Source organism: Tasmannia lanceolata, unplaced genomic scaffold (genome assembly GCF_043159265.1).
Source record: "Tasmannia lanceolata isolate RefF3 unplaced genomic scaffold, GAP_Taslan_0.1 ptg000037l, whole genome shotgun sequence".
NCBI lineage: Eukaryota > Viridiplantae > Streptophyta > Magnoliopsida > Canellales > Winteraceae > Tasmannia > Tasmannia lanceolata.
Genome location: NW_027518714.1, coordinates 674989 through 700859, shown reverse-complemented (window position 1 = coordinate 700859; position 25871 = coordinate 674989). Strand labels below are relative to the sequence as shown.

At 39.8% G+C, this 25871-nt stretch overlaps 1 protein-coding gene across 2 annotated transcripts; it reads right to left on the bottom strand.

Annotated features, from left to right (window-relative positions):
- Positions 1 to 601: 601 nt before the first annotated feature.
- LOC143861732 (homeobox-DDT domain protein RLT2-like) lies at positions 602 to 24469 on the bottom strand. Of its 2 annotated transcripts, none has more exons than XM_077372623.1 (18): positions 23858 to 24469; positions 23332 to 23769; positions 19878 to 19960; positions 11595 to 12122; positions 11420 to 11509; positions 11176 to 11340; positions 10864 to 11086; positions 10583 to 10683; positions 10134 to 10220; positions 9876 to 10028; positions 9612 to 9767; positions 7975 to 8184; positions 7174 to 7899; positions 6489 to 7046; positions 4704 to 5339; positions 4489 to 4593; positions 2257 to 2508; positions 602 to 1579 (listed from the first exon to the last, which is right to left on the bottom strand). In XM_077372623.1, the coding sequence occupies exons 1-18, from the start codon at positions 23964 to 23966 to the stop codon at positions 722 to 724; spliced, it is 5478 nt and encodes a 1825-aa protein (XP_077228738.1). In that variant the 5' UTR covers positions 23967 to 24469; the 3' UTR covers positions 602 to 721. The 2 variants fall into 2 exon arrangements, with proteins under 2 accessions (XP_077228738.1, XP_077228739.1); XM_077372624.1 differs by having other exon boundaries at positions 19878 to 19957; positions 23858 to 24466.
- Between the last annotated feature and the right edge of the window lie 1402 nt (positions 24470 to 25871).

Genomic DNA, 25871 nt, shown 5'->3' with positions numbered 1-25871 from the left:
CGGAGAAGCCCCCATCTCTGTTTGGTTGTTGGGTTTTTTTTGGTTCCTGGGATATATGTGGGAGGAAAAAAAATTCCCAACAGATTGGTGGGAAAAAAGTCCTAGAAGAATCCCGGTAAAATAAAAAACTCATATTTGGTTGACCGGACTATGGTGGGGAAAAAAACTTGTTTGGTTGCTTGAACTGTTGGGAAGAAAAAAAAATTTCTCAAGTTTATTTTTGGTTCCTGGGATTATTTTGGGATGGGATGAAAAGGCAATCATTACAAAAGTGGGATTAAAAATTCACCAAACAAGCAATTATTACAAGAGTGGGATTAAAAAAAACCTAGTGCTAAAAGGCAACCAAACATGGGATGGGACCAAAATTTTACTAAAACTGCCTGGGACAAAAATTTAACCGGCAACCAAACGACTTTTATGTTTGGCATGTAGACTCTGCCGGAAGCTGGGTTCCCGGAAAGCCTAGAATCAGGATTTTCAGAAGCTGGAGCCTTAAACGTACCTTCAGCTTCGGCAGGAAGAGGCTTCCGGGAAACCTAAATCCCCAAAGTCCGAAGCCAGAAACCGAAATCCAATATATACATGTGAAGCCAACAAAGAGAAAGGAAAAAAACACACAATTAAATAAAAGAATGAAAAACTACAATGACTTTTATGTTGCTTCTATTACAGAGAAGAAGTGCTTTTCTCTCGATACTGAAGATTAAATTACAAAGTCCTAATCACTATAATCTGAAGAATAGGATGGTGTACCTTCTTCATCCTCATCCCCATTCCCTTCTCCATTTCCATGCTCAATTCCATCATCATCTTCATCCATTAAATCTCCAACCTCATCACCCTCCACATTTTCTTCTCCATCCTCCTCTTCTTCTTCATCACCATCCCCATCCCCATCCCCATCCCCATCCCCATCTCCAACTCCTTCCCCAACATCCTCCTCACTGTCTACCATAAACCCTACTGACTCTCCATTATAATTTCTGGTATAGTCTGTTACATGATCATCATCATCATACTCATCACCTGACGCTTGAGCATTGTTGTCTGAATCAGACGGTCCTGCACTGTTTTCATCTCCCTCGTCTATATACATCTTTTCAGTTTCTTCAACATCCCATTCCTCCTCCTTTCCTGAACTTCTTGGTGATTCCCCGCCACTCATCTGCTTGGAATAGCCTATATCATTGAAACCAAGCAACCCCAAATCTGACACCTTTGGGATCACCTTATTCTCGGGCCTCCGTCCTCTCCTGACCGTGCGGCGACCACGCCTACGGCCGCCTCGTCCACGTGTCCGGCTTTTTCTCCCTTGTCTCTGCACAGGCTTTGCACTATTCCCAGCGTTTCCTTTGAGAGATTCAACTCTTAAGCTAAGAATTCCTCTCTGTGGCCTTCCACCACGACCGCGGCCACGACTTCCCCTAGGACGACCACCTCGCCCACGTGCCAAGCTGCGTCCACTGCTCCCAGGATCAGCCCAGTTATCTTCGTGCTGATATATAGGTTGGTCTGGTGTTTCGGCAGGTTCAAGCTCTTGGATATTCTTAACAACGGCATATCTAGACGGTGTTTTCTGTGAATAGAAGAGGAGAAAATACCATCATGCCGTGACCATTAAAAGATATCTCAAGTTAAATAAATAAAATAAAATAAAAAACAAACTATGACAAAGAACAGCCATAAGAAACCTTTAAAAATGACTAACCTAAAACTTTCTACTACACTTCTGCTTAAAATGGGAAGATGGCATTAAAACAATGCTCAAATTCAAAAGCTCAGTGATGAATTCGGAACTTGGTTTTCCAAGGATCGAGAGTGTGAATTTCAATTCCCACTAAATAAAATTTCATGCCCAATCATTGTGTAAAAATCAGAAAGTTCTCCATTTATTTGGCCAAGGTAAAGTTAGGTTACTATATGTTTTGAGATATTGGCCTTAAAATTTGATAACAAGCACATGTTTTTCCCTTTCCAAAAAAAATACAAAAAAAACAAGCACATGTTTTTTGTATGTACATCCTATGGTTCTTAGGTCCAGTGAAAACAGCCAAATTTTGTAGTGGTAAAAGCGCAATTGCTATTCGTATGAAAATGACAAGGCTGTCGGCAGCTCTGCAAATCTGAAATGTAAACAAAAAAAAATGGAAATTTCAGAAAAATCAGCGCAACTGTTTTTTTCCACCACCTCTTTTTAGCTAAAAGCCATTTTTGAACTCAGAGCAGTTATCTAGAATTAACAACAATACTCACAATGAACTCTCCAGCTTCCCTGTCTTTCTGAGAATCCACCTTCATGTAAATAATGGATGCATCGACTTCCATGAGCCTTAATCCAACAGCAGCTGAGGTTGATGGTACCCACGGGAGCACAGGGACAATTACAGGGAGAAGAGAATCATCAACAGCATACTCCAGTGTAGAGGAACTCATAAGTTCCTTGGTTGTTTCAAAATTTGAAGACAAACAGTCACGTTTGACAGCACCTTCCAACAGAGTCAGGAGCTGCAAGGACAATTGCAAGTATATATCATCTTATCTTTTGAGTTTATACGCCTGCTTGCGACTTAAGTTTAAACAAGCTCGTAATTATAACAAACTAATCAATAAATGTTGAGCTAACAAACACAACACTAGCATTGGCATCACTAATTTTAAAAGATAATGGAGAATGATATTTAAAAGAGGATGATACAAAACAAAAAAGGCCAAGATAGTCCCGCAAAACAGTAAAAAACAACAAAGATCTACAAAATTAGACAAGTGAATCTTCAAGTACTCAGCTTAGACCCCGATACTCAAATGACGGCATTATAAGTCCAACGAACCAAAGTGCATTCAAGAGATTCACTTACGAAATACGAAGGCTGGTTAGACCCATGAAAGAAGCTCCAACATTACTCCAATCAGACTCCAGTCAAGTGAGCTAGCGGGGTGCAAAGTGATTAATGCAAGGAAGAACGCTAGGCCTTCTCAAGGAAACACACAGGAGAGGCTTAGAAACCAAAATGAAAGTCTCCCATTATTTAACACCAATATGAGCAAAAGTATCAATTTGGAGGGTTTTTAATTTCAGCGTCAATTAGAAGTTTAATTAGAAAGTTTCTTCTCTGTATTCGGCGGTGTTGCTGATTTCAACGAGGAACTTTGTTTTTTAGATAAGTTATATAAAGGTTTGGCTGGTAAAAACACATTACTTTTTTTTTCTTTTGAAAGAGACTTAAATAAGACAAGAAAAAAAATACAAATTTACATCATCAGGCAACATCTGCCCATAATACAGTTCTGCCCTTCTAACTCTCCCCTTTGTTTGCTTATCAGCTCCGCCTTTCCCACTTGGGTTTTTGCTAGCTTATCGGCAATTTCATTTGCACTTCTACGAACAGGACAGGACCCTTCAACCACTCCATTCATTTATCACTATCTACTTAATATATTGACCAAGACTTGGTCTGGTTCACAAGGCAACATTGAAGCTGCAAAATTTGTCAGGAAATTGGAGAATTATTCAAGAAGAGTATTCGAGGTTGCAGGTGTATATATACATGGATCAGGTGCAATGCTCATATATTATAATGTGCATATCCAGTATCAGTATGCATTTCTATAAATTATAATGTGCATATCCCTATATTGTGTACATTGGCATGCCAAACTTTTCTCCCCAAAAAAAAAAAAGGAAAAAAAGGAAAGAGCAGGTACAGCATTTGTATGCATTTCTAGAAGTTTTAACATGTGAATTTATGTATTGATGGGTAGTAATTCTGGAGAAAAAATCTATCAGATAATAAATGAAATCCAGCCAAGACTTTGGTCTCAAGTTGGATTATCTAAATCTTGTTGGATTATCCAAACATGTGTCTATGCACATGTGAGAATGTATCCATGCCTGTGCAACAAGTGTTGCAAGTCATTGTATATTATGCGCCTGGCATGGGTACATGAAGCCAAAATGGAGTGTCCTTGCAACAGAGAATCGTTCTACACTTCTGCAGAAAGTAGACATATCATCCGTCAGAGTAGAGAGGTTATCTTGAAAATTAATTAATCATTCTACAAAAATACTTTCTTAACTTCTCCTATAGCACACATCTGCTATCTCGGAACCTCCTCTTTGGTTTTTATAAGGACCAGCTTTAGGGGATACCCAGGACAGTATCCAAATATCCACACTACCCAAAGGTCACAAAAGAAACAAAACAAACTGCGTGAACAGTCTAGCACTCAAGTACATGATCAGAAACAAACAAATGTGTGACAACCTTCAAATTAGTAAAGGGTCGTTGTTGCAAGACACATTTCAATTTATTTTGAACATAATTAACAACAATAGTTGAATACTTGAATACATCTCCCACAGATTTAGAATAAACAAGAAAAGCCAACACACACACAAAAAAAAAGCAGAATTTCAGTGATTAAGCGATATACGTGATCCAAAAAATAATAAAATTAAGCAAATACTAGCACACAAATAATGAAAACCTGAAAAATGTCCTCTGCTGATGATGAACACTGCAACTTTACACCCCAGTGTTTGCGATAGAGTTCTGTCCAAAAAGGTTGAAGAGCTTCTGGGGGAATAGAAGCCTGAGAATTAACGAGTATAAACGCAGTTTATTCTCAATTAGAACTTGGAAAATTTTACACATAAGCAAGAAAAGACTTGATATATCAATGAAAAGAATTTCCCCTCCCACCTCAATTAAAGACAACTGTGCCTTGAGCATTTGGATCCTCACAGGAAGCGAAGAATTTGTAACATGGAAGTTCCAATCAGAATTCACCTTTCTCTTTTCCTCACATTGAACCACATGTTCAGGAAAATTCACTTCAAAATTATGAATGGTCTCAAATGTCTTATGGCAAGAAGGGCAGTGCTTGTCCTTGAAAAGGTACAAATCGTGACAGGCATCACAATTAGCCAGCAGCTCAGGGCATCTTTTTTTTCCATATTTCATGGCACATAATATTAAAGGATTAAAGCATTCTTTCCACAGCCATTTCTGCAAATCTTGATATCTCTTCAAAACATCACTCTTCTCACTCTCATTCCTCCCGAGCTCAATTCTGAATGATGCTGACTGCTCCAATATGTCAGAATTGAGACCGCACACTGTACTGCTAGGGCTGTCAATTCCCATTGGGCAGTCAGGACTGGAAACCATTTCAGCTTCTGCTTTATGGGCAACACCAGTTGGGTCCAAAGTGTTGGTGCAGCGGAAGTACCTTCTAATAGTCTCTCGGAAAGACATCTCTATTTTTTGCAACATCATATACAAATGGGATTCTCTAATGCCACGTGTATCCAAAGAAGCTAAAAGTGCATCAAATGCCTGCATGTACAATAAATTAGGAAATGAATAAACAATGAACTCACACTGTCTCAAAAGAAGCTAAGATGGCATGAGGTTGAAAAATGGCCAAAAAAGGCTCCAATATGAAGGCCTTTAACCAAAAAGTTTTGAACAAAGTGATATATAATAAGTCCAAGACAATATCATATCTTCATGTACAAAAATTTTGGAAAAGCGAAACTACACTTAACGCTTCACATTTTTCTACAGATGCTTAGGTTAGCAGCCTAGGATGCTGCTTTCTTAAAAAGAGTAAGGAATATAACACCATTAAAACAATTAGAACTTAGGCTTCAATGCCACAAAACATTCCCTTTTTCTTATACTTGATGGGTTTCTCTAACATCTAATAGATTTTAAGATATCTGAAGATAGCATCAATATAGTACATCAATTGTGTAACATACGCTGACAGGAAGAAAAGACCATGTTTCTCTTCTTTTTTTTCTTTTTTGAATGGTAGAAAAGACCATGTTTCTCATTCTAACTATTAATATTGTGTATGGAGTTAGTAAACCAAACAAAGAATGCACAGAAAACACTAGCCTGTTGATGAAATAAGTTTAGTGTTATATATTTTTTCATTTTTAAAAAGATAAGTTTAGTGTTATTACAATACAATTCATGCAAACACAATTGGAACTAGAACATAAATATATATAGTAAACATTTCAACATAAACGAAAAATGCGAACAAGTATATTTGGTTCTCCAGGTTATTGCCCAATGCAATTGCACACTATTCCCAATCAGAGAGAGATATAAGGTTGTTGCCCAGATCTATAATAAATAAAAAGAAATTTGCGTGGCCCCTGAGGTTATTTAAAACCTTGTAAATATGAAGTCTTCCTAATTATTAAACACCTTATAAATGTAATTTTTTATATTGCTATTAAATAACAAATATCTTAACCTCTATAGCTATTAAATACCTTACATTTTTAAGCTTTGGCTCTATTCTACCACAAAAATTAGGCAAAAAAATATGTCTTTTTCATATGAATAATGTCCGTGCATAGCGCATGCCATTTTCTTGTATTTTAACCCAACAGATGCAGGATATTGTTTTTTATTCATCATTTCAAGTACAGAGCCGCATGTGAATAAGTCAAAAGGTATAAAAGATACCTCCTCTGAATCTATAAGCCTCCAGCAACCATCTTGGGACTCAAAAAAGATCCTTCCAGAACAAGGATCACTTCTAGAAGAAGATGTAGCAAACTGCCAGTAACGATTACGCCTACGATCTTGACCTAGAGGCAGAGACCTGTATACATACATCTCTTCTGCCTTGTGACCAATATAAGATTTTAACTGTGAACGCGACTTTTCTGCTGTGTATCCATATTGTTGAAAAGAGGAATTATCTGCAGGTGTGGAGAACTCCTGCCCTAACAAGTTCCTCTCCGTAGGCACATTACTAAGATGATTATGGACATTGAGGGGATCAAGAATTTCTTGCATGGTTGCTGGGTTAAGGCATTCATCGCTACCCTTGTTATCAACACCAACCAATGGGCTTTGACTGCCTTCTACTGCAGAACTAGGCAGGTTGGTTTCAGCCTTGATCCCTGTAAAAGATGAATATTGTAACTTTGTTACGTACTCTTCTTTCATGCGCCTTTTATCCAATTGTGCCTCAGCCCACATTTGTTTTTTAAGGGCATTTGCTGCTTCCAAGCGTTCCTGCAGAAGTCATCAGTTTATGTTACAGATGCCAAAATGGAAGCGATCTGATAATGTATCTGAAAAAAGGTCAACAACATATATCGAAAGATTAGCTGAAGGTATCTTTCAAAAAAAAAAAGATTACCTCAAGGATAATGCGGATTGAGTTCCCTTCAATGGCCACACCAATTAAAGCAACAAGGGCATTAAGGCGCTCCTCAACAGTAAGATCAGAATATTCTCCTTCCATCAGCCCCTGAACCCATGGTTCACCAGAGTTGCTTTCATCAATTTCTGTGTCTTCTAGATCAGCAGTACTAGTCCCATGGCAGTTTCCAGCAACATCAAGGGACTGACTGTTGATGGCTCCTGACCTGTGAACATCTTTCGAGACTTCCAATGGAAATGGAGATAAACTCTTCCCAACATTAGCCAGCCCACTTTGCGGAGTTTCTCCAACCTTATCACAGACCGTTTCCCCTTTCTCATTTTGTGAGCAAGCTGCTGCTTGAGCAATTTTTATTTCACTAGAATAGAGCGCCTCCTTGCTTGGACTTCCCATCACTCCTACATCAATTTCAGGATCATCGGCACCATCACATTCAGAATCTTCGTCTCTTTCAACATCATCAGCATCTTCTGTGTCCTTTTCAGCCTCTTCCGAGTCTGAAAGGCCACTTTCAAATATCTGAATTTTCTCCCTGGCCGCTGAAAGTATTGCATCGGCATCAGTGGGATCCTTCCTGAAAGCAGGACGCACACAATACGTTGAGGGAGCCGTCCTTTCAAAAAGGGTTGTGTCCCTTGACAGCGCTGCAGCAATAGATGCCTCTGGTGTCTTGCTTGTTGTAAGGTCCCGAAGTCCAGATTTCTTACAATGAAACAAGTATCAGGGTAACAACTCAAAGAATGTGAAGAAGGCAACCGTAAAATCAAGGTGAATTACCTGAATCTTGTCTGCAACTTCTAATATCGTTAGGCCCTTGCTTCCCTCGAGAGATAGAACATGAAAAGCCGCAAATTTGACTGTTCCAGGTGTCAAGCGATGCCTGGATCTACGATGGTTAGAAAAACCCTTTACTTGCATCACAGCAGCAGCATTTTCAGCGGCTGCACCATTCCGTAAAGTAGAAATTATATCTTCACCATCCTGACCCTGCATCCACAAGAAAGTTAACCCGCCTATGTAGCAGCAAAATGTCATAAATTTACAGATGACATTTAGAATTTTCAGAGGAAGTACATTGGAACAAAGAGACAAAAGGTAATGAAATATTCCTGCGAATTGCATCCTCAAACACTAAATAGAACAAGCTCAAAAAATTTGAAGCCTTCTCTAGTCTTTCGTATTTTCTAAAGTTTTATCACCTAATAACTCAACTTAGTTCTTCGATGGAATCAAGAATAAATTTAAAATAGGTCAATTATTTGACCAACAGTAGCCATGATAGTTAATTACATTATCATAGAATTAGTAAGACTGCAAACTTAGATTTAACTACAATGGAATCAATAATAAATTTAAAGTAGCATTAATAAGACTAGTATTCTAAGTCATAAATGCAAATATCAGACATTAACAAGAAAAAATATGATTGTTAATTTGAATAGAGAGACGTGTGCCTAAAACAAGATAATTAATTGACCAACAAAAGTATACATGAAGTATTTGTGAAGCATCCGAGTATCATGCCACGTCAGACAGGGTACGTTTGGCCTCTAGAAGTATTAAAGTATCATAAGTTTAAACACCTCAAAGACTGCTCTCTCGACCAAGGAGAGAGCTAACTGATCCTCCTCACTATTAGTGGAGTGGGTACCATGCTGGAAAGACGGGTCATGCCGGAAATCCATAACCATCTTCCGCTTCCAATCTTATTGTCGTGTTCTATGAGTATTCTGATGGTTTTGCTTGTTTTGGATTTCTTCATCGAATGGTTATGAAATTCAATTCAACTGAAATCAGCGTAGGTAAATTCCCGCATTACTATTCAGCACAAGATTGGAGAATAAATACACGCTGATCAGTGAATCTGACAACAGTAAGAACTGATTGCTGGAGTTATAAGCTTCTGTTCCTTGATCACAAACACAGGCCAAAACCTACTATAATGATAGAAATCTCTTGTTCGAAATAGGTTCCAAGCTACTGATGGGGCTCAAAACCTTCACATGGGATTTGTAGAACATACACAATGTTTTATCTGTTACATGTGGGGTACGGTTTTAATTGTTGAATATAAATAAAAATTGCTTGATATAATATGCAAACACCTGCCTAGATGTAGGCTCCCGGATTCTTGAGTGAATAGAAATGAATTCAGAATGATTTTTTTTGCCTTACAAGATATATAAAGAAAATAGAATAAGTGCCCATTTTCTAAATCAATCAAGTTGAACATCATAGGAAATCAAATTTCAAACAGATAAAATGCAATAAGAGAAATTCAAAGTAAAATTATTACTTGCTACAATATCAAAGAAACAGATGAACTCGTTAGCATATTCTACCAAACTAAAAGCAGCATCATTGGCAGAAAGTGCAGAACAATATGATGTCTGCCAAAAGAAAAAGGGCCGCACCTCATTGTCATCGCGATAATATGCCCGTTCGACACTCTGTTTCTTCAATAGTGGCCCAAATCCTGCAGAAAGTGCAAATTGTCGTAATATTTCAGGCCAAGTCAATGGATTCAAGTTGCGCTGCCAGCTGCATATATCAAAGCCCCATGCATAAGCCTGCACCAGAAAATAAACTTTTAGCATTGAGATCCACACAGGAAACAGAATTTAGAACAATATATAAATGAATTGATGAGTAAGATGAAGCTGCAGAATACAACGTACCCCCTCAACAATCTGTGGATGCCCACCTCCAGGATTGGCGGCACAATTTTGGTTGGCTCCCAATCCAATAGAGGGTGTCCTTGCAACATCTTCAATGTCTTTGATAATGGATTTCAGAAGAGCAACATGTATCTCACCCAACAACCTTGGATCCTGAAATATGGTAAGAGCAGTTTGAATACCAAAAATCGATGGATGCAGAAAAATCTGGAATGAAGTCTGTAAACAATTAGAACGCAGATCTGTAAAAGAACTTACATAGTCATGAAAAGCTTGAACGAACTCATCGAGAGTAAATGGCCAAAGCCCAAGAACATCAGCAAATGTAATTAAAAACCTCCAAACCTGAAATTCAATCAAAGTCCTAAGGTTTGCCCCAAAAAGAAGTAACTACCAACTAGCACATGGGTTTAACTGAGACCTTGCCAACAAAAAAAAATTCTGTCCTCAGAAGTGAACAAGAGATATGTTGAAACCATCGTAAAACTATAAAACTAAGTCTCCAATGTACCAATAAAATAAACAAAATGTAACATATCCGGTAATTTAGATGCAATTTTGTAAGCACTACCAGACAGCAACATATTTAAATCATTGCTGGTTTGAATATTCACAAAAGTAGGAAGCTTCTTGTAGAAAAGTGACAAACAACGTCATGCTTAATGAATAAAGCGACAAACAACGTCATGCAGGATAAAAAGAGATACCATCAGAAGGTTTCCGATGTTTTCCTCAGAATCTGTCCAAGGCTGAATTGCGAAAGGCCTTCTTAACTTAACTGACTTGGGAGGAAATGTACTCAACATATCTGAAGCACAAAAAACGTGTTATAGTTGTTGATCAGAAAACATGAATTCTCAGGATGTGGATGCCAAATGAAAAAGGAAACCAAAAGCAAAAGATAAAGAAAACATTCAGCATAAAACACACAGGTTCATCAGCAAGACTACACAATGAATAAACCCAAATACAGATATGCAACATGTACCTCTGAATAACTCAAGCTGATCCAAAGTGTCACTGTCAAGGCAAACAATTGAGGGAAGTCCTTTGCTTGACGCAGCGAACTCCATAAGTTCTAAGCGTTCATCTTCAATAAGCTCTGTAGATTCTTTAGCAATTCTACGAGCAGTAGCCCTCTCATTAGCAGCTTTGAGTCTTGCTGCCTCCTTCTCACGTCGCAATTCTTCTTTCTGCCTCATTTTCTCAGCCTGAATTCATTAAGGCAAAGATTATGACCCTAAATCCTTAAAAAAGACATTTTTTTAATCACAATAGTATGTTGTGGTACTCTTCTTACTCTCAGAGTTTCTTTCTGCAAAAACCTCTCCCTTCGTTCATTTTCACGCTTTTGCTCCCGTTGGAATCTCTCCTCCTCTCGTTGCTTTTCACGCATCAACCTCTCCTCTTCTTTCTTTCTTTCACGGTCATGTTTCTCCATTTCTCTCCGCAATTGCTCTTCTCTCTTGAGATACAGAATTTCCAATATCAGTTTGCAATCAATTCACTACATATAAAATAATAAGTTCGGGTTAGAGAAACACCTTTCGCCTTAAAATATCTTGTTTTTCGAGCTCTTTTCTGATCCGCTTTTCATGAGCTTCGACTTCCTTTGCTATTCTTACTTCTTCATTCTGCACGTGCCAAAAATATTTCTGCAAATGAAAATCCAAATATTTGGTTCAAAGAATAGATTTTCTTCTTAAATACTACAAATACCTTTCGCTTTCTCTCAATCCGAGAAGCATCTTCATCATGGCCAACTTGCTTGTCGGATGATACAAATGGACTTTCTTGTCCAACGACTGGGTGAGCAACAAACTGAGTATCAGTTCCAATGTCTGTAAAGGAATTCTTGCGTGGAACACTGTCATACTCTGTTGAACCTGAAGAAAAGACATGGCCTTGTCTTCCTTGTTGAGACAAAAGACTTATATTTGATAGCTGACCTTGGAAACCATAACCTGTGGCCACCTGTTCGTTTCCATGCAGAAATGGTCCTCCAGTGGACAATGAGGAAGCCCTGGCATTTGGAGTATCAACTGAAGAGTCATAAAAGTGAGACGGGGCAACTCTTTCGTAAGTATCAGATCTGACTGGCTGCTCAGGAAGAAACTGATATTCATGGAGAGCTCTTGCACCAGAGTGAGAGTGAACGACATGAACACTTCCAACATTTTGCTTTCTTTTCACACTAGAAGAACTTGGTACAAAACAGTGTTCCATATTGGGCAAGATTGATGATGTCTGCAAACCAGATAGCAGATAAGGTAAATCACATTCACCAGAAAATTAGAAAGACACTTGCAAATAATAGAACTCAAAACCCATCTTAACTATCATAGATAAAATGCCGCAATGCTGCTCACAAGTTAGAGAAAGAAAAATAAAAGATCATAACTATGGTGGCCTAAAGTGCGGCAATTGTAGTAGCATGAGAAAAAGAAGTACTAAATGATAAAAGGTTCAACACAATGTCTTCTGAGAAAGAAATGGAAAAATAGTAACAATGTGGTCACCTTTGACCACAAGTTCTGCCACCATTGCGAACAAGTTTCAAGTCACAACCAATCAACCATGTTTTGATAGAGGGTTGCACATTAGGGTCTGTGTCTGAAGTCTGAACATACAGGTGCAACTTCGATTGCCCAGGGCTTCTAGGCCCATTTTCAAAGACTCACCAGTCACCACCAGTGCTGCATACCCAACAGCGTCCACTGAAGCTTACCAATTGTTGGGTGATTTGCACCTTCACAAACAGAGAATTTCATCTATAACAATGGATGAACTTTTTGATATTTCAGGAACACATATCTTGAACCTGAGTAGTTTTAGACAGGCTTTTGGATCACATTTGGGGTGATTACTGAGTCATCTCAGTACCTATAGAGGGAGAAAGCGATGCAGTGTCTCCACTCATTTTCCAACAAGGAAAATGTTACATATGGTCCAAGCATAGCACTTACTAAATTTAGATTCCTAACCCTTCCCAATTCAAAAACCAAATAAATGAAAGCTTCCCTATGTTATCCTCTAGCCAAGACACAAATTTGAGCCCAACTTGTTCACCAAGCCAATAGTTTTCAATAATAACTTCACAAACACCTCCTGAACAAAGCTTGGTTATTATTATTGTCAACCTTCCAAATTATAGTATCACAATGACAGCTGCTTAGGCCACGCAATAAAGAACTAAACATTGAAGAGAGACACCGGTGTATTGCTATTCAAGGTCTGTTAAAAAATGCCCTACGAATTCCATATAGAAATGGTTTCTTTTCTTCTTCTTTTTCTGAAGTTGGACAAGTGGGACTGTTTTGTTTATTTCTGTTTGGTTTTACGGGCCATCTTGTTCCATCTTAATGATGTGAGCAAGGATAGATACAATGGAGCCCTTGCATAAAGAGCGGCAAAAGGGCTCGTGATTGGATCCACACATCATCAAACGTAACTAATTTTTCTTTTTCAACCAATTTTAAAATGTAACTGAAAATGAAGTGGATCCAATGAAGAGCCCTTTTGCCGCTCTTTATGCAAGGGCTCCGTTGTATCTATCATTGCTCTAATGATGTACAGTTCTTTTCTTATTCTTTGAAAAATCTGTTTTGCTGTAAATCAACGAAAATTTAAAAGAAAAAATCAAAACATCAGTGGTGCACAGCATGCATCAAATCAAATGTGCAAAGAACATAAGTTCTAGGTAATAGAATGAATGCTAATAAAGAATAAGAATAAAGGCTAGTAAATAAGGAAATATAAAAGCTAGAAGTAAAACTAAAACTGAATCAAATGTAAGTAAAACTAAAACTGAAGCAAATGTTATCAAAAGGAGAAAACGAGGGTCTGCCGAGCTCAGTCACGTCAGCTTGTAACCCGAGTGGGGGCCTTAAGGTGTTGTGGACGATTCTTCCCAGTTCCGATTGGGTAGGGTCTGAGTTGCGGTTTTCTGACTCGCCCGTTCCAAGTTGGGTAGCCGAGTCATGTGGCTCGGGTCATATATCTCGTAGAGAGGTGGGTAATGCGCCAGGCTGGTTTCACAGAGCAGCGAAAATCTTCCGCTCTCAACGGTGGAAGGATAGCGAGTCTGTGTGACTCAGTCCCAACACACCCTCGGTTCTGGACTCGATTGAACCACCACTTTTGGCGGTGATCTTCTTCTCTGGCGATTGATGGGTGGCTGGTAAGAGCTTCGAAGAGATTCGGAGTTGGGTGGAATTGGAGTGGGAGTCCTTCTCAGGCTAGCCGTTGTAGCTTGGTCACCTTCCCTAGTTCTCTCCATTTCAGCCTCGAACTCTTCCCTCTCAGACCCTGTTACTGAGGCGGGGAGAACGCTGATTGTGTCCGATAGTATTCCTGGTAAAGAGCTCTCTATTCAAAGTTCTATAGATGGGGCTCTCAGGTGGATTCTAGCTTCAAGAGAAAGAGATGAATAAGAAGAGATCGCTATAAAAGACTTTGAAATTTCTGGGGCTGAAAGATTGGGTAGGAATGAAGAGAGGCGGGTCTCATTTCTATCTGATATTGCAGGGGTTTATGCAGATGAAGCAGGTGAAAATCCATTTAATGTGGATATGGAAATATTCAATGCCATTCAAGAAGCAACTCCCTCGACGGTTGACCCGGAGATCACCGAAAGGGAGATAGGGGAGGTGGAACCGGCGGACATTAGGAATCAAGACTATCGTGCGCTGCATGGGGCGCAGGATAGTGGTGCTATAGCTGGCGGAAATTTTGAAATTCAAAAATCCGATTCCCAGAAGGCTACATATGGCGGAGTGTGTGTGGTCCTGTCAGTGACGTCTCTTCAGGGGAGGGGCCCACTCTTCTGGTAAACAGCTTTTACGATATTATCTCTGCCTTATCCCCAACGACTAGTCGGGATGCATCTCGAGGCACGGGATTTAGGGTGTCATTAGTGGGCCCTCTAGATATTCTTGGAAGCGTAGATATTTCATCAGTAGGCCCTCTAGATATTTCATCTGTGGGCCCTAGAAGCCCAGAGGAATCTAGGGCCTCTTTTTCTCCGGTCGCTTTCAATTGGCCTTGGGCATGGTCTCATCCGGAGTGTGCAAGTGGGCCTGATATTCTCTCTCCTTTTGCCTTAGAAAAAGGTTCGAGCCCTTCCCAGTCTTTTATTCACGATAGAATCCGGGATCGAACCTATGGGTCTCCAGCTGATTATTTGCAGCTTGCAGTATGTGGGGAGGATTTTTCATATGGTTCTCCTTCTTCTTCCTTGAAGGGATCCATGGCTCAGAGGTGTTTTCATGACATAATTCTAGCGGATGTCTTTCGAACCAGATTGAACTTTGAGATAGAAGAGACGCTTGAGGGGGGGGAAGCGATAGGGAGTAGCCTGGTGGAGAAAAGATGAGAGATCAGGATTTCAAATTTTATTCTTCCTGTTGGAAGTTCATTACTTCTTTGCTTTATGGGTTACAACAAGGTGTTGATTGATTACAGTGGTCTTGGAGGGCTGGTGAATTGTTTCTCTGGCTGCGAAAGGGAGCATCCTCTTCGATTTCTAGTAAGGATTTCGCTCGGAAGATTCTCTCATCTCTCTTCTATGAGGTTGTGTAGCAAGGCGGCGTCCTTTTTACTGCCTCTCGTTTCGGAACTTTCTCCTGTTTTCTGAGAGCGTTTTTGGGTCTGGCTCTCATAAGGATGTTGTTGATCTAATGGTTGATCACACCTTGCAAATTAGTAATAAACTGGGCTTAGTTTTTACGGGACCTGAAGAGGAGTACACATGATCTAGTATCAAGGAGGTTGAGCTCAAGGAGGCTGGGGGTGTTACAAGTTGAAATACCCATTTTGAAGCAAATTTGAAAAGGAAGGAAAGAGAGCTATTAAGATTAAAATCTAATATCAATTATGATTCAGGGTGGCTCGGTAAGGGCCCTAGCACATAGAAAAAAGGGAGAGCCTTCGGTGTTAGGGTGGGGAAGATTACCTCTGTTTAAGGTTTCTTCATTATTATCCTGGGATATTAATGGTTTGGGTTCCCAGGAGAAAAGAATCCAAATTAAAGAATTGCTTAAAATTTGGAGGCTTGAAGTTGTGTGCCTTCAGGAAACCAAGTTGGCGCACGTTAGCAAAATAGACATGAGAAGCATAGGGTTAAAAAATGAGTGGGATTTTGCTTTCTTAGCTTCTAAAGGAGCTTCGGGGGGCATTCTGATGGCTTGGGACAAGGTTAAATGGGTCATTAAGGATGTATGGTGTGGAGTTTTTTCTCTCTGTAGCTCTTCGAAAGACGAATGACAATTCCGATTGGTTATTCTCTGGAGTCTACGGTCCTACATTATCAGCTGACAAGAGTCTTTTTTGGGAGGAATTGGCAAAGATGAGAGATCTCTGCTCTTACCCATGGTGCATCGGGGGAGATTTCAATGAAATTTGAGAAATAGGGGATAGGTTGGGGTGCCAGCGAGTCAATCCAGGTATGAGGAATTTTTCTGACTTCATTGCGATCAATGAGTTGGTGGATCTGCCATTGGGCGGTGCATCTTTCACTTGGGCCAGAGGATCGAACAGGAGCAGGCTCAATAGATTCTTACTTTCGGGAGACTGGTTGGCAATAATTCTGGAGGTCTATCAGAAAGCTCTAGCTCATTCAGTTTCTGATCATTGCCCTATTCTCTTAGATCCTAAAATGGAGTCGTGGGGTCCGGCTCCTTTTAGATTTGAGTTAGCATGGTTGGAAGATAACCTTATGGAGGAAAGATTAGTAAGGTGGTGGTCTGAATGTGACTTTGAAGGACCAGCTGATGTAATCATTGGCAAAAAATTAAGATTCCTTAAGTAAAAATTAAAAGAGTGGGCTAAGGAGAAGAAAGAGCTTGACCATGGCAGGAAGTGGATCCCGGAGGATAGAATGCTGGAGCTAAATGCCCTAGAAGAGTGTGGGTTGTCGTCGGAAGAAGACTATGAGGAACGAGGAAGGTTAAGCCAAGAAGATAAAGGGCTGAGGGCTGCTCCTGCATGAAGAAATTTCTTGGCGTCAAAAATCCAAAGTCAAGTGGTTGTCTGAGGGCGACAAAAACACAGCCTACTTCCATGCCATAGCTAGTGCCCGAAGGAGAAGAAATAGATTAGTGGTGGAGGGGGTCTGTGTGACGGACAAGGAGAAGATTATTGTAGAAATTCTTGATTTTTTAAAGTCTTTGTACTCAGCTGATGGGATGCTTCGTCCAATTCCTCAAGAGATTCTGTTTGACAGTTTAAGCTTGGAGGAGTCTGCTAGGCTGGAAATTCCTTTCTCTGAGGAGGAAATTTATGAAAGCATTGTTCTCTTTAGCGAAAGATAAAGCTCCTGGACCAGATGAGTTCTGTCTGGCCTTTTTCCAACTATGTTGGGAAGCTGTTAAAACTGACTTACTAAAAATTTTCATTAATTTTTTGAGGGAGTAGTTCTCGACAAAGGCACAGGCGCTACTTTTATTTCCCTAATTCCAAAGATAGAAGGGGCGTCAAAAGTTTCAGGTTTTTGTCCAATTAGTTTGGTGGGTAGCCTGTACAAAGTTCTTGCTAAGGTTTTGGCGGATCGCCTCAAAGTGGTTTTACCATCGATTATTTCGGACTGTCAAAGCGCTTTCATAAGTAACAGACAAATTCTTGATTGCTCATTGATCGCTAATGAAGCTATCGATTATTACAGAAGGAATGGGGAAGGAGGGATTCTTTGCAAGCTCGATATGGAGAAGGCTTATGACAGGGTGGACTGGGGAGCTTTAGATTATCTGATGGGTCGAATGGGCTTTGGTGATCGATGGAGATGGTGGATCAGAAATTGTTTGGCGTTCGCTTGGTTCTCTGTTCTGATCAATGGCTCTGCTAAAGGATTTTTCAAATCGACTAGAGGTTTGAGGCAGGGGGACCCATTGTATCCTTTTCTTTTTGTGATTGTAGCAGAATCCCTTTGCAGATTGATGAAGAAAGGAAGTGAGTTGGGTCTCTTTGAAGGATTTCTAATAGGCAACAATAGGGTAGAAGTATCGATTCTTCAATTTGCGGACGATACTCTCCTATTTTGCTCTCCGGTTGTTTCCCAGATTTTAAATCTTAAAGCAATCTTAAGGTGTTATGAGATGGTCTCGGGCCAAAGATCTAATTTTGCGAAATCCATGCTGTATGCGATCAACGTTCCCGAGTGTGAAGCTTCCTCCGTTGCAGGTATCCTGGGTTGTGCCTTAGATTTTCTACCTGCCTCTTATCTAGGCCTTCCCCTAGGAGTGGGAAGACCGAACAAAAATTTATGGATCCCCATTATTCACAGAATTGAGCGGAGATTGGACACCTGGAAGCGCAATTTGGTATCCAAAGGCGGTAGGCTGGTTCTCAAAATGGCAATTTTATCAAATATTCCGATATATTTTCTTTCTCTTCTTAAATGTCCTGTGAGTGTAGCTCAGAGAATTGAGCAAATCCAGAGAAGATTTTTGTGGGGAGGATCGAGTTCTTCAAGAGGGATTCCTTTGGTTAAATGGAGTGCGGCGTGTCTCCCTATAAAAAATGGAGGATTGGGTCTTAGGAGGGTAAAAGGTTTTAACAATGCTTTGTTGGGAAAGTGGCTATGGAGGTTTGGCGAAGAACAGTCTTCTTTGTGGGTTAGAGTTTTTTTATAGAGAATTAAATTATCTTCAAGGATTCTTGTCTCTAATAGAAGCTTGCTATATCAAGAAAACGGGAGCAGATAGCCGAGTATGGACTTGGGGCCCTTCTGGCTTCTTTTCAGTTAAAACCTTTTACCATCACATGATTTTTAGTGAAGCGGAACCTCTTTCTTCCTCAATATGGAAGTTCTTTTGTCCGCCGTGCTTTCTTCGGATGGTCTGTTTGCAGTGGACGTATTCAGACAATGGATTTTTTAAGGAAGCATGGAATGTGGCTGGTGGATCACTGTCCTCTCTGCTTATCTGATGGCGAAACAAATGATCACCTTTTCATCCATTGCAAGGTAGCAAGAGACATTTGGGGTCTCATTTTTGCTCGTTTTGGGGTCTGTTGGGTCCCATCCAAAATTATGGCTGACTTCATTAGGAGTTGGGAGTGGAATCCTTGGAGAAAGAAAGGCAGGACTCTCTGGAAAATGTGCCATGTGGCTACTTGGTGGTTCTTGTGGAAAGAGAGGAATGCGCGAGTTTTTGAAGGAGAGGCTAGGTCACCTTATTGGATTTATGTAAAGCTGGTAGCTGCCGTAATATCCTGGGCTAGGAGCCTCCCTTTGTTTCGTTTAATTTCAGCTTTTGACCTTTGGGAAGGATGGGCGACCATTTGCAGGGAAGGGGTCAGCAAAGAGAAAATCATCCAATCTTGACATCCTCCTTCAGATGGGCTAATGAAGCTTAACTTCGATGGTTCTTCTCTTGGTAATCCTGGAGAAGCAGGAATTGGGGGTTTATGTAGAAATGACAAGGGGGAAGTTCTTTGGGCTTACTCGGGGCCTATCGGAGTAGCGGACTCAAATGAAGAAGAGGTAAGAGTTGTTCATAGTGGGATCAAGTATTTAGATAGCTCGGTTTTTTATAAAATCATAGTGGAAGGGGATTCCTTAAATCTAATTCGCTGGCTTTCGGGTGTGGCGATCCCTCCCTGGAGATTTTTGCCTTTTTTCGAGGAGATTGAGGACCTGGTTCAGGGGTCTTCTATTGTGTTTGAACATGTAAGGAGAACTGTCAATGCTGAAGCAGATTCTCTAGCTAGGGGAGGTGTTCTTAGAACAGGTTTAGAGTGATTTGATTACCTTCCTCCTTGACTTATTGTATTTCCTTTTCTTTCCTCTTTGTATCTCTTCAGGACCATCTCGGTTCTGTTTTTTATTATAATTCTGCCTTATTCAAAAAAAAAAAAGGAGAAAAAAGAGATTTGTTTAAATATACATTGAAAATGAAGTCTTAAGATACTCTTGAGCTCCTAGAGAATTTCAAAGATATAACTAGTGGCATGTCAATAAAGGCTGAACAAAGAGCAATACTCAGAACAGAGAAGTAAATAACCAACTTTGATAGATTTGGCTTCTTGTCTCTCAAACACTTTGCTTTCATAAGGCCGTCCAGTTAGCTTTTGCTGCCCCGTGATTGCTGCTTCACAGATTGACAAAAAAGTGAGGAAAAGAGAGAAATTAAAACTCAACTAAAGAAATTACTTGTGTGAGCCGAAATAAAATGTACAAGTCAGTGTACTTTAATGACACTTCAACAAAAAGTCAAAGGAATATCCATGCAAGTGTCCATAGCAATTACTGAATCAAATTAGGACCAACTAGAAGGTCGACAAGCATGTAAGCACCATTAAAGAGAAATGCATGAGAATGATGTGTGCAAGCACCATTAGAGAGAAATGCATGAGAATGATGTGTGTAAGCACCATTTGAGAGAAATTCATGAGAATGATGTGCCAAGTCTCTTTTAAGTGAATTTTATTTATTTTTATGCGAAGTAGTGTTAATATCTTTATACAGACAAAAATACAAGTTTCTAGGCAATATATTGTTTACCATTAAAGAGAGAGAAAAATAAAAGCAACATATGTGACCAGTTTGATCATAACATCTTGTTTTTCTACCATCAATCAAACTCTTCCCAGAAAAGTGTAAGAAAAAACATATAAAGGGCATTTTATGAAAAAAGAAGAATGAGGATGAAACAAGTAAAAGAATACAGAAATAGAAAATAGAAGAAAAAAAATATTATCGAAGCATATCTCCTAGCAAAAGAAAGGACAAAAACCAAAACACAACCTGCCTGCTAAATAATGCATCCTGAATTGAAGAGTTTTTTTTTTGGGGAAAACAAAGAACAATATGTGCCACCGTAATGTTTTTCTAAGAAAAAGAGGTAACCGAAATTCCTATGAACTCTTTAAGTACATTCATGATTGAAGACCTCTGATAAAAGGCCATAGCAGGGACAGTTGGTTATGATGAAACGTAGGAGGCTAAGTTATTGATTCTGTTTCGTCCAGAAAACCGGAACAAAACACCGCCATATTTCATTTCATCCAGAATTTCATCCAGTTTCGATCCGTTTCGCCTTAAAAGGGGGTGTTTCGTCCTGTTTCCGGGGGTTAAGGGATTCGAAACAGGGCGAAATGCTGAAACACTCCCTTTTCTTTCTTTCTTTTTCCTTCTCTTCTTCTTGCTTCATATTAGTTTTAGTCCCTTCTTCTTTCCTCTTCTTAGTATTCGCATGCAAAGTTATTTAAGTAAATGCCATTTACTTAAGATTTACATGTAAATAAGGGAATAATCCCCATTTGGATTTATTAAAAATAGTTTCAAGGCTCAATTCTGAAAGGATAAAAAGTCAACTTTCCGGTTCTAGTATAAAATTCAACCTTCTTCAGTCATTTTGGACCGGGTCAGAATCTTAACTTCAAATGATGGGTCTTTTTACAATTTTAAAAATTCATGAATTTTATCATGTCCAAACATTATTAAATCCAAAAATTCCGGTAAAAAAATCTCATAATTTGGTCTCTAAAAAGTTTTCATCTAGTGAGGCACTCGTCAACACAAGAATTTCGGACGGTGAGTTTCCTTTAAGTAAATGTTGGATCTTTACAGCCTTGATATTATGATGGATTGGGTTGCATAGGACGACCCTGCTGTTCCAATTTCTAGCAATTTCTGATTTTTCGGTTTTAAAAAAAAATTAACTATTAAAAAAATTTCGGCCACCATAATGTCTTTTCCGAAACGAAACACCGAAATGGCCGACATGCCGAAGCGTTCCTTTCCATTGGCCAAAACGAAACAGCGAACGAAACGGAATTCATAACTATAGTAGGAGGCGAGACTTCAATGAGCATACTCCACAGATTTTCCAAAGATCTCAGGGAAGTCCAAAATCAGATACACGTTAGGATTCAATTAGGATTCCTAAGAAAACTAATGGCGTTTAATTTAATGTCTTCAATTTTTCTCTATGGAAAATAATTAGGAAAGGCTACGTAGCTCAAAGAGAAAATACGAGAAAGTATCCTAATGCAGCGAAAACATGCATAATTACACTAGAGAAGTTTATCAAAATTCTCTTTAGTGATCCATTATTGCTCCCCCATAAGCCTTTTGGTCAGACTCAAAACTATTAAGGCCATACAAGCTTGTGATTTTTTGTTGTATGCACTTATTAAGCCAGACAAACATAGTAGAGAAAATAATTATTGAAGAGATGAGCCAATTTGTGTTATAATTATGAGTCTACGAGGACCTCGTAGGCTCATAAAATACTCTAGGCAAAGATTCCTACAAATCCTTAGCAGTTGGAAGACATGATGGTACTAGACCTAAAATGAACTGAAGCTCATCCCACCATAATCGTAGACAACTTTGAGGCTCACTTGTCGTCCCTCAGCATTAGCCGAATCTGGGCCTACGTGGCCTTACCATCATTCAACTGATAGTGTCTGCATGTGTTGTTTCAACTACTAGTCTCAGCCACAGGGCGGAAAAGAACTCCTATAGCGAGCGGTAGTGGTCGGCTGTTAACTAACTGGTCATAGATTCGAAAGAAACCCCCAGGCCCTGGCATTCAAGAATGAAAAAATAAATAAATCAAAAGAAGAAAGAAGATAACAGTACCATCATACTACGCTCAGGGGCGGAGGCACATAGAGCATGAGGGGGGCCATGGCCCCCCCAATGACTTGGAAAACCTCTTTTGTGGTTTTTGGCAGTACAAGCATTATAAGCTAGTTTAGTGGCCATGGCCCCCCCAAATGACCAATGCAGGCAAGTATAAATTAGTTTGGCCCCCCCAAGTGTAAATTCCTGGCTCCGCCCCTGACTACGCTCATAGTATGAGGAGTGCTTTTTTCTTCCTAAGAATATGGTTGAAGCTGTAAATCTAGGAAGGGATCGTCAAGTAATAAAACAGCCTCATCTTCATGATTGTGCATCATGCTGGACCTTGACATTGTGACTTGAGGCCTATTAGCCATCCACGAGCCTACATGCAACCTACAGCGCATTTGAGCCTGATATTGTCTCTGTGTGGCCCTCCCAATACCATGGCGTCACTCGGCCTTGACGCAACCGACTCCAAGCTTGCATGACCAACACCCCCCTCGCAACCCACGCCCACCCAAGTTACATCTCGAACCTATGGGCTGCTGTAACATGTATCCAGCGTCAACAAGATGTGGCCTACAACTTCCAAATTACAGTCTTAATAATCTTATTGATCTTCGGTGATAAAGAGGCATGTTGGTGTCTATGATCTTGCCAAAAAGACGACATGAAGAGTACCCTTAAGCAATTTTAGTTGTGGTACTAATGAGACGAAAAAATAAAAAAATAAAAGAAATACAAAACAAATATCAAAAGCATGCAGTTACAAACCAATGGCAGGAGAAGTCATGATACATCATAACACGCGACAATTGCCTTATTAATCCAAACAAAATAATGTGAACACTCTTAAAAAAAAGAATGAAGAAGAAAAAATTGTGATACCTAGCGGTGCCCCAAATGCATCCGGAGGCAAGGGATCAAACTCGACACCGAGGATGGGACCATCTTCCCTCAACGGCTCCCCTAACTGCGACTCAACAAAGGCAATTGCCCGCAATTCGGATATAGAGTGTGGAGGCTCATAATACCTCTTCATCATGGGCAGATCACCTCCGATCCTCGATGCCCCTCGAACAACAACTTTCCGTGGATCGCTATGACCAAAAGCGCTCGAACCCGAACCAGACCCACCATCATTGACTGGGTCACCCATCATGGCCTCGTCTACAGCCGCCACCGTCTCCTTCCTCTGCCTCTTAGCCGGTGTAACTTTCCGGTCTTTCAGCCGCCTGTGACAAAACCACATCTGCAATTGCCGATCCGTAAGCCCTAGCTTCGTCGAAAGCTCCGCCCGCAGAGTTTCCGAGGGATATGCCTCCACTAATCAGAACAAGAAAGAAGAAAAATCAACACAGCAACATAAAAATTAAAAAAAAAAAGGGAGGGAAAAAACACGAATTTCACGAACAAGCATAGGTTTTCTCGAGAAGCTCCAACTGAGAAGGCGTCTTCATCTTTCTTTTGGTGGATTTATCTTCTTCCGGAGGCTTTTTCTTCTCTGCTTCCGCGACCTCCATTGAATCGGTACTGCAAACCCTAGAAAACGGAGGGGGGGGGGGGACTAGGGTTTCATAAGAAGAAGAAGAAATAAGAAGCGAATAGGAAGATTAAGAAATCCCCAATTTATTTTATGTGGATTTGGAGGAAAAGGAGATACGATTTGTGTCGTGAAGGGTAAGAAGAGATAGGGATGGAAAGGGAATAGATGTGCGGTGCGATTTGTTTAGAGAAATATGAGAGAATAATAATAGTAGGAAGAGTAATAATAATAAGAGGAGAGGAGGATTGGAATTGTGAGGAAAGAGAAAATAAAAGAGATCGTGTTGATTAAAGAGAAAGAGAAACTCCATCTTTCTTCTCTCTTTCTTCCGAAACGTTACGTGATGTGAGGTTGTAATTTTTTTTTTTTTTTTTTTTTTTTTTTTTTTTTTGGGGGTGCGTGTGTGAAGAGCTGCCTTCAAATCGGAAGAACGACTTCGCGAATCCTTTTTTTCTTTTTTTTTTCTTTTTTTCGTGTGTGTGTTGTCGTTGGCCTTCGCTTTTCTTTCCTTTTTTTTTTTTTTGCTTTGTTTTTCCAGGACGGGGTCGGTGTGTTCGAAGATCTTTGATGCGTGTTTTGATAAATAGGAGTTTCTTTTGTTGGAAATCATATATCCGACCCCTTTTCTTCCCCGGTACACCCCCTTTATTGTATTTATGAGTTATGACTACTCTTTTACCGCCCGAGGGGTTGTATTCCCTTCCTTTTTTTTTGCCTTTTTTCTATGTTTCTTTTGGATTGTTATTTTCTGGCTGTCGTTGCTGCTCTCTACCCTTCCATTTGTTCCAACAAATCTAAACCCCTCGTTTCTCGTTTTTATAATTTGTTACGACGATCCGGTTATGTTCATGTCCGTCTCTCAGGTGGGCCCCTCCCTCTCTCTGCAGTAGACATTCAGTCTTCTAAGAAAAAAAAGTCCATGAAAGAATAAAGGATTCAAGGGTCACCCCCTTTTCTTTCTCCAGCCAGCCACCCACCCACCCACCTCTATCGTATTTATGACTACCTCTTTTTACACTACAAAGGGGTGGTCAGGAGAAGAAAGGAGGACTAATAGATCATTTCCCAACAATTACTAATTCATGTAGTCTTTTATCTAATGCACAGTATGTCTTTACGTATGAAACTAAGGCCATGTGGCTCAACTAATGATGTTCTTCAAGATCAACGGTCTTGATTTCATATGCATGTCTCCCCGTGGGAAGCCATAATTGCCTTTTACATTGCGTGGACAGTAGTGACTTTCTGCCAGATGCGTATTTCTGGTTATGTTTTTTGTCTCATGGCCAATCGGTAGATGTGCTCACAGATGGATGATTCTGGCCACCGAAGGGCCACGTGTGTGATGGAAATTAGGCAAGTGCATTGGCTTCTGTTCCGAGGAAATTTTAGGGCATCGTGAATCAAATTGGGCGGCAATCCCTACACTTACGAAGTTTGGATTTGGAAAAATGGAGCGAGGCAGAATTGAAATTCCAAGGAAATTTGGAGAATTATATGTAGGAAAAGTGGGATAAAAAAATACAAATCAATGTTTGGTACGTCTAATTCCTAATGGGTTTCATGAGATCAATTTAAGATTGAGAAATATAAATTATTGGATTGTTTGGCAGAAAATTGTGCTTTTTTTTTTATACATTTGTTTGTTTTTATTTTTTGATTTTTTTATGGGTAAGCTTGGGTTTGGAGAGGGGGGACACCCCTACCTTTTGCATTTGGAGGTTCGTCCTATTTTAGAAAGAAAGAAAAAAAGTAAAAATAAAAGCTTTTTTCAATGAACCCGAGCCATTTTTAAAAAATTTAAGAGTCCATTTGTTTCGTTGTAAAATAGTGATAAAATAAATTGGCTGCTGAAATATGCACCACGATGTTTTGATAATGA

Excerpts from the sequence above, each read along its gene's own strand:
- LOC143861732 (XM_077372623.1), bottom strand. The coding sequence starts at position 23,966 with ATGGAGGTCGCGGAAGCAGAGAAGAAAAAGCCTCCGGAAGAAGATAAA. Across the intron at positions 23,770-23,857 it reads TCTCGAGAAAACCTATGCTT|TGGAGGCATATCCCTCGGAA; the intron begins GTTCGTGAAATT and ends TGTTCTGATTAG. Across the intron at positions 10,221-10,582 it reads ACATCGGAAACCTTCTGATG|GTTTGGAGGTTTTTAATTAC; the intron begins GTATCTCTTTTT and ends ATTGAATTTCAG.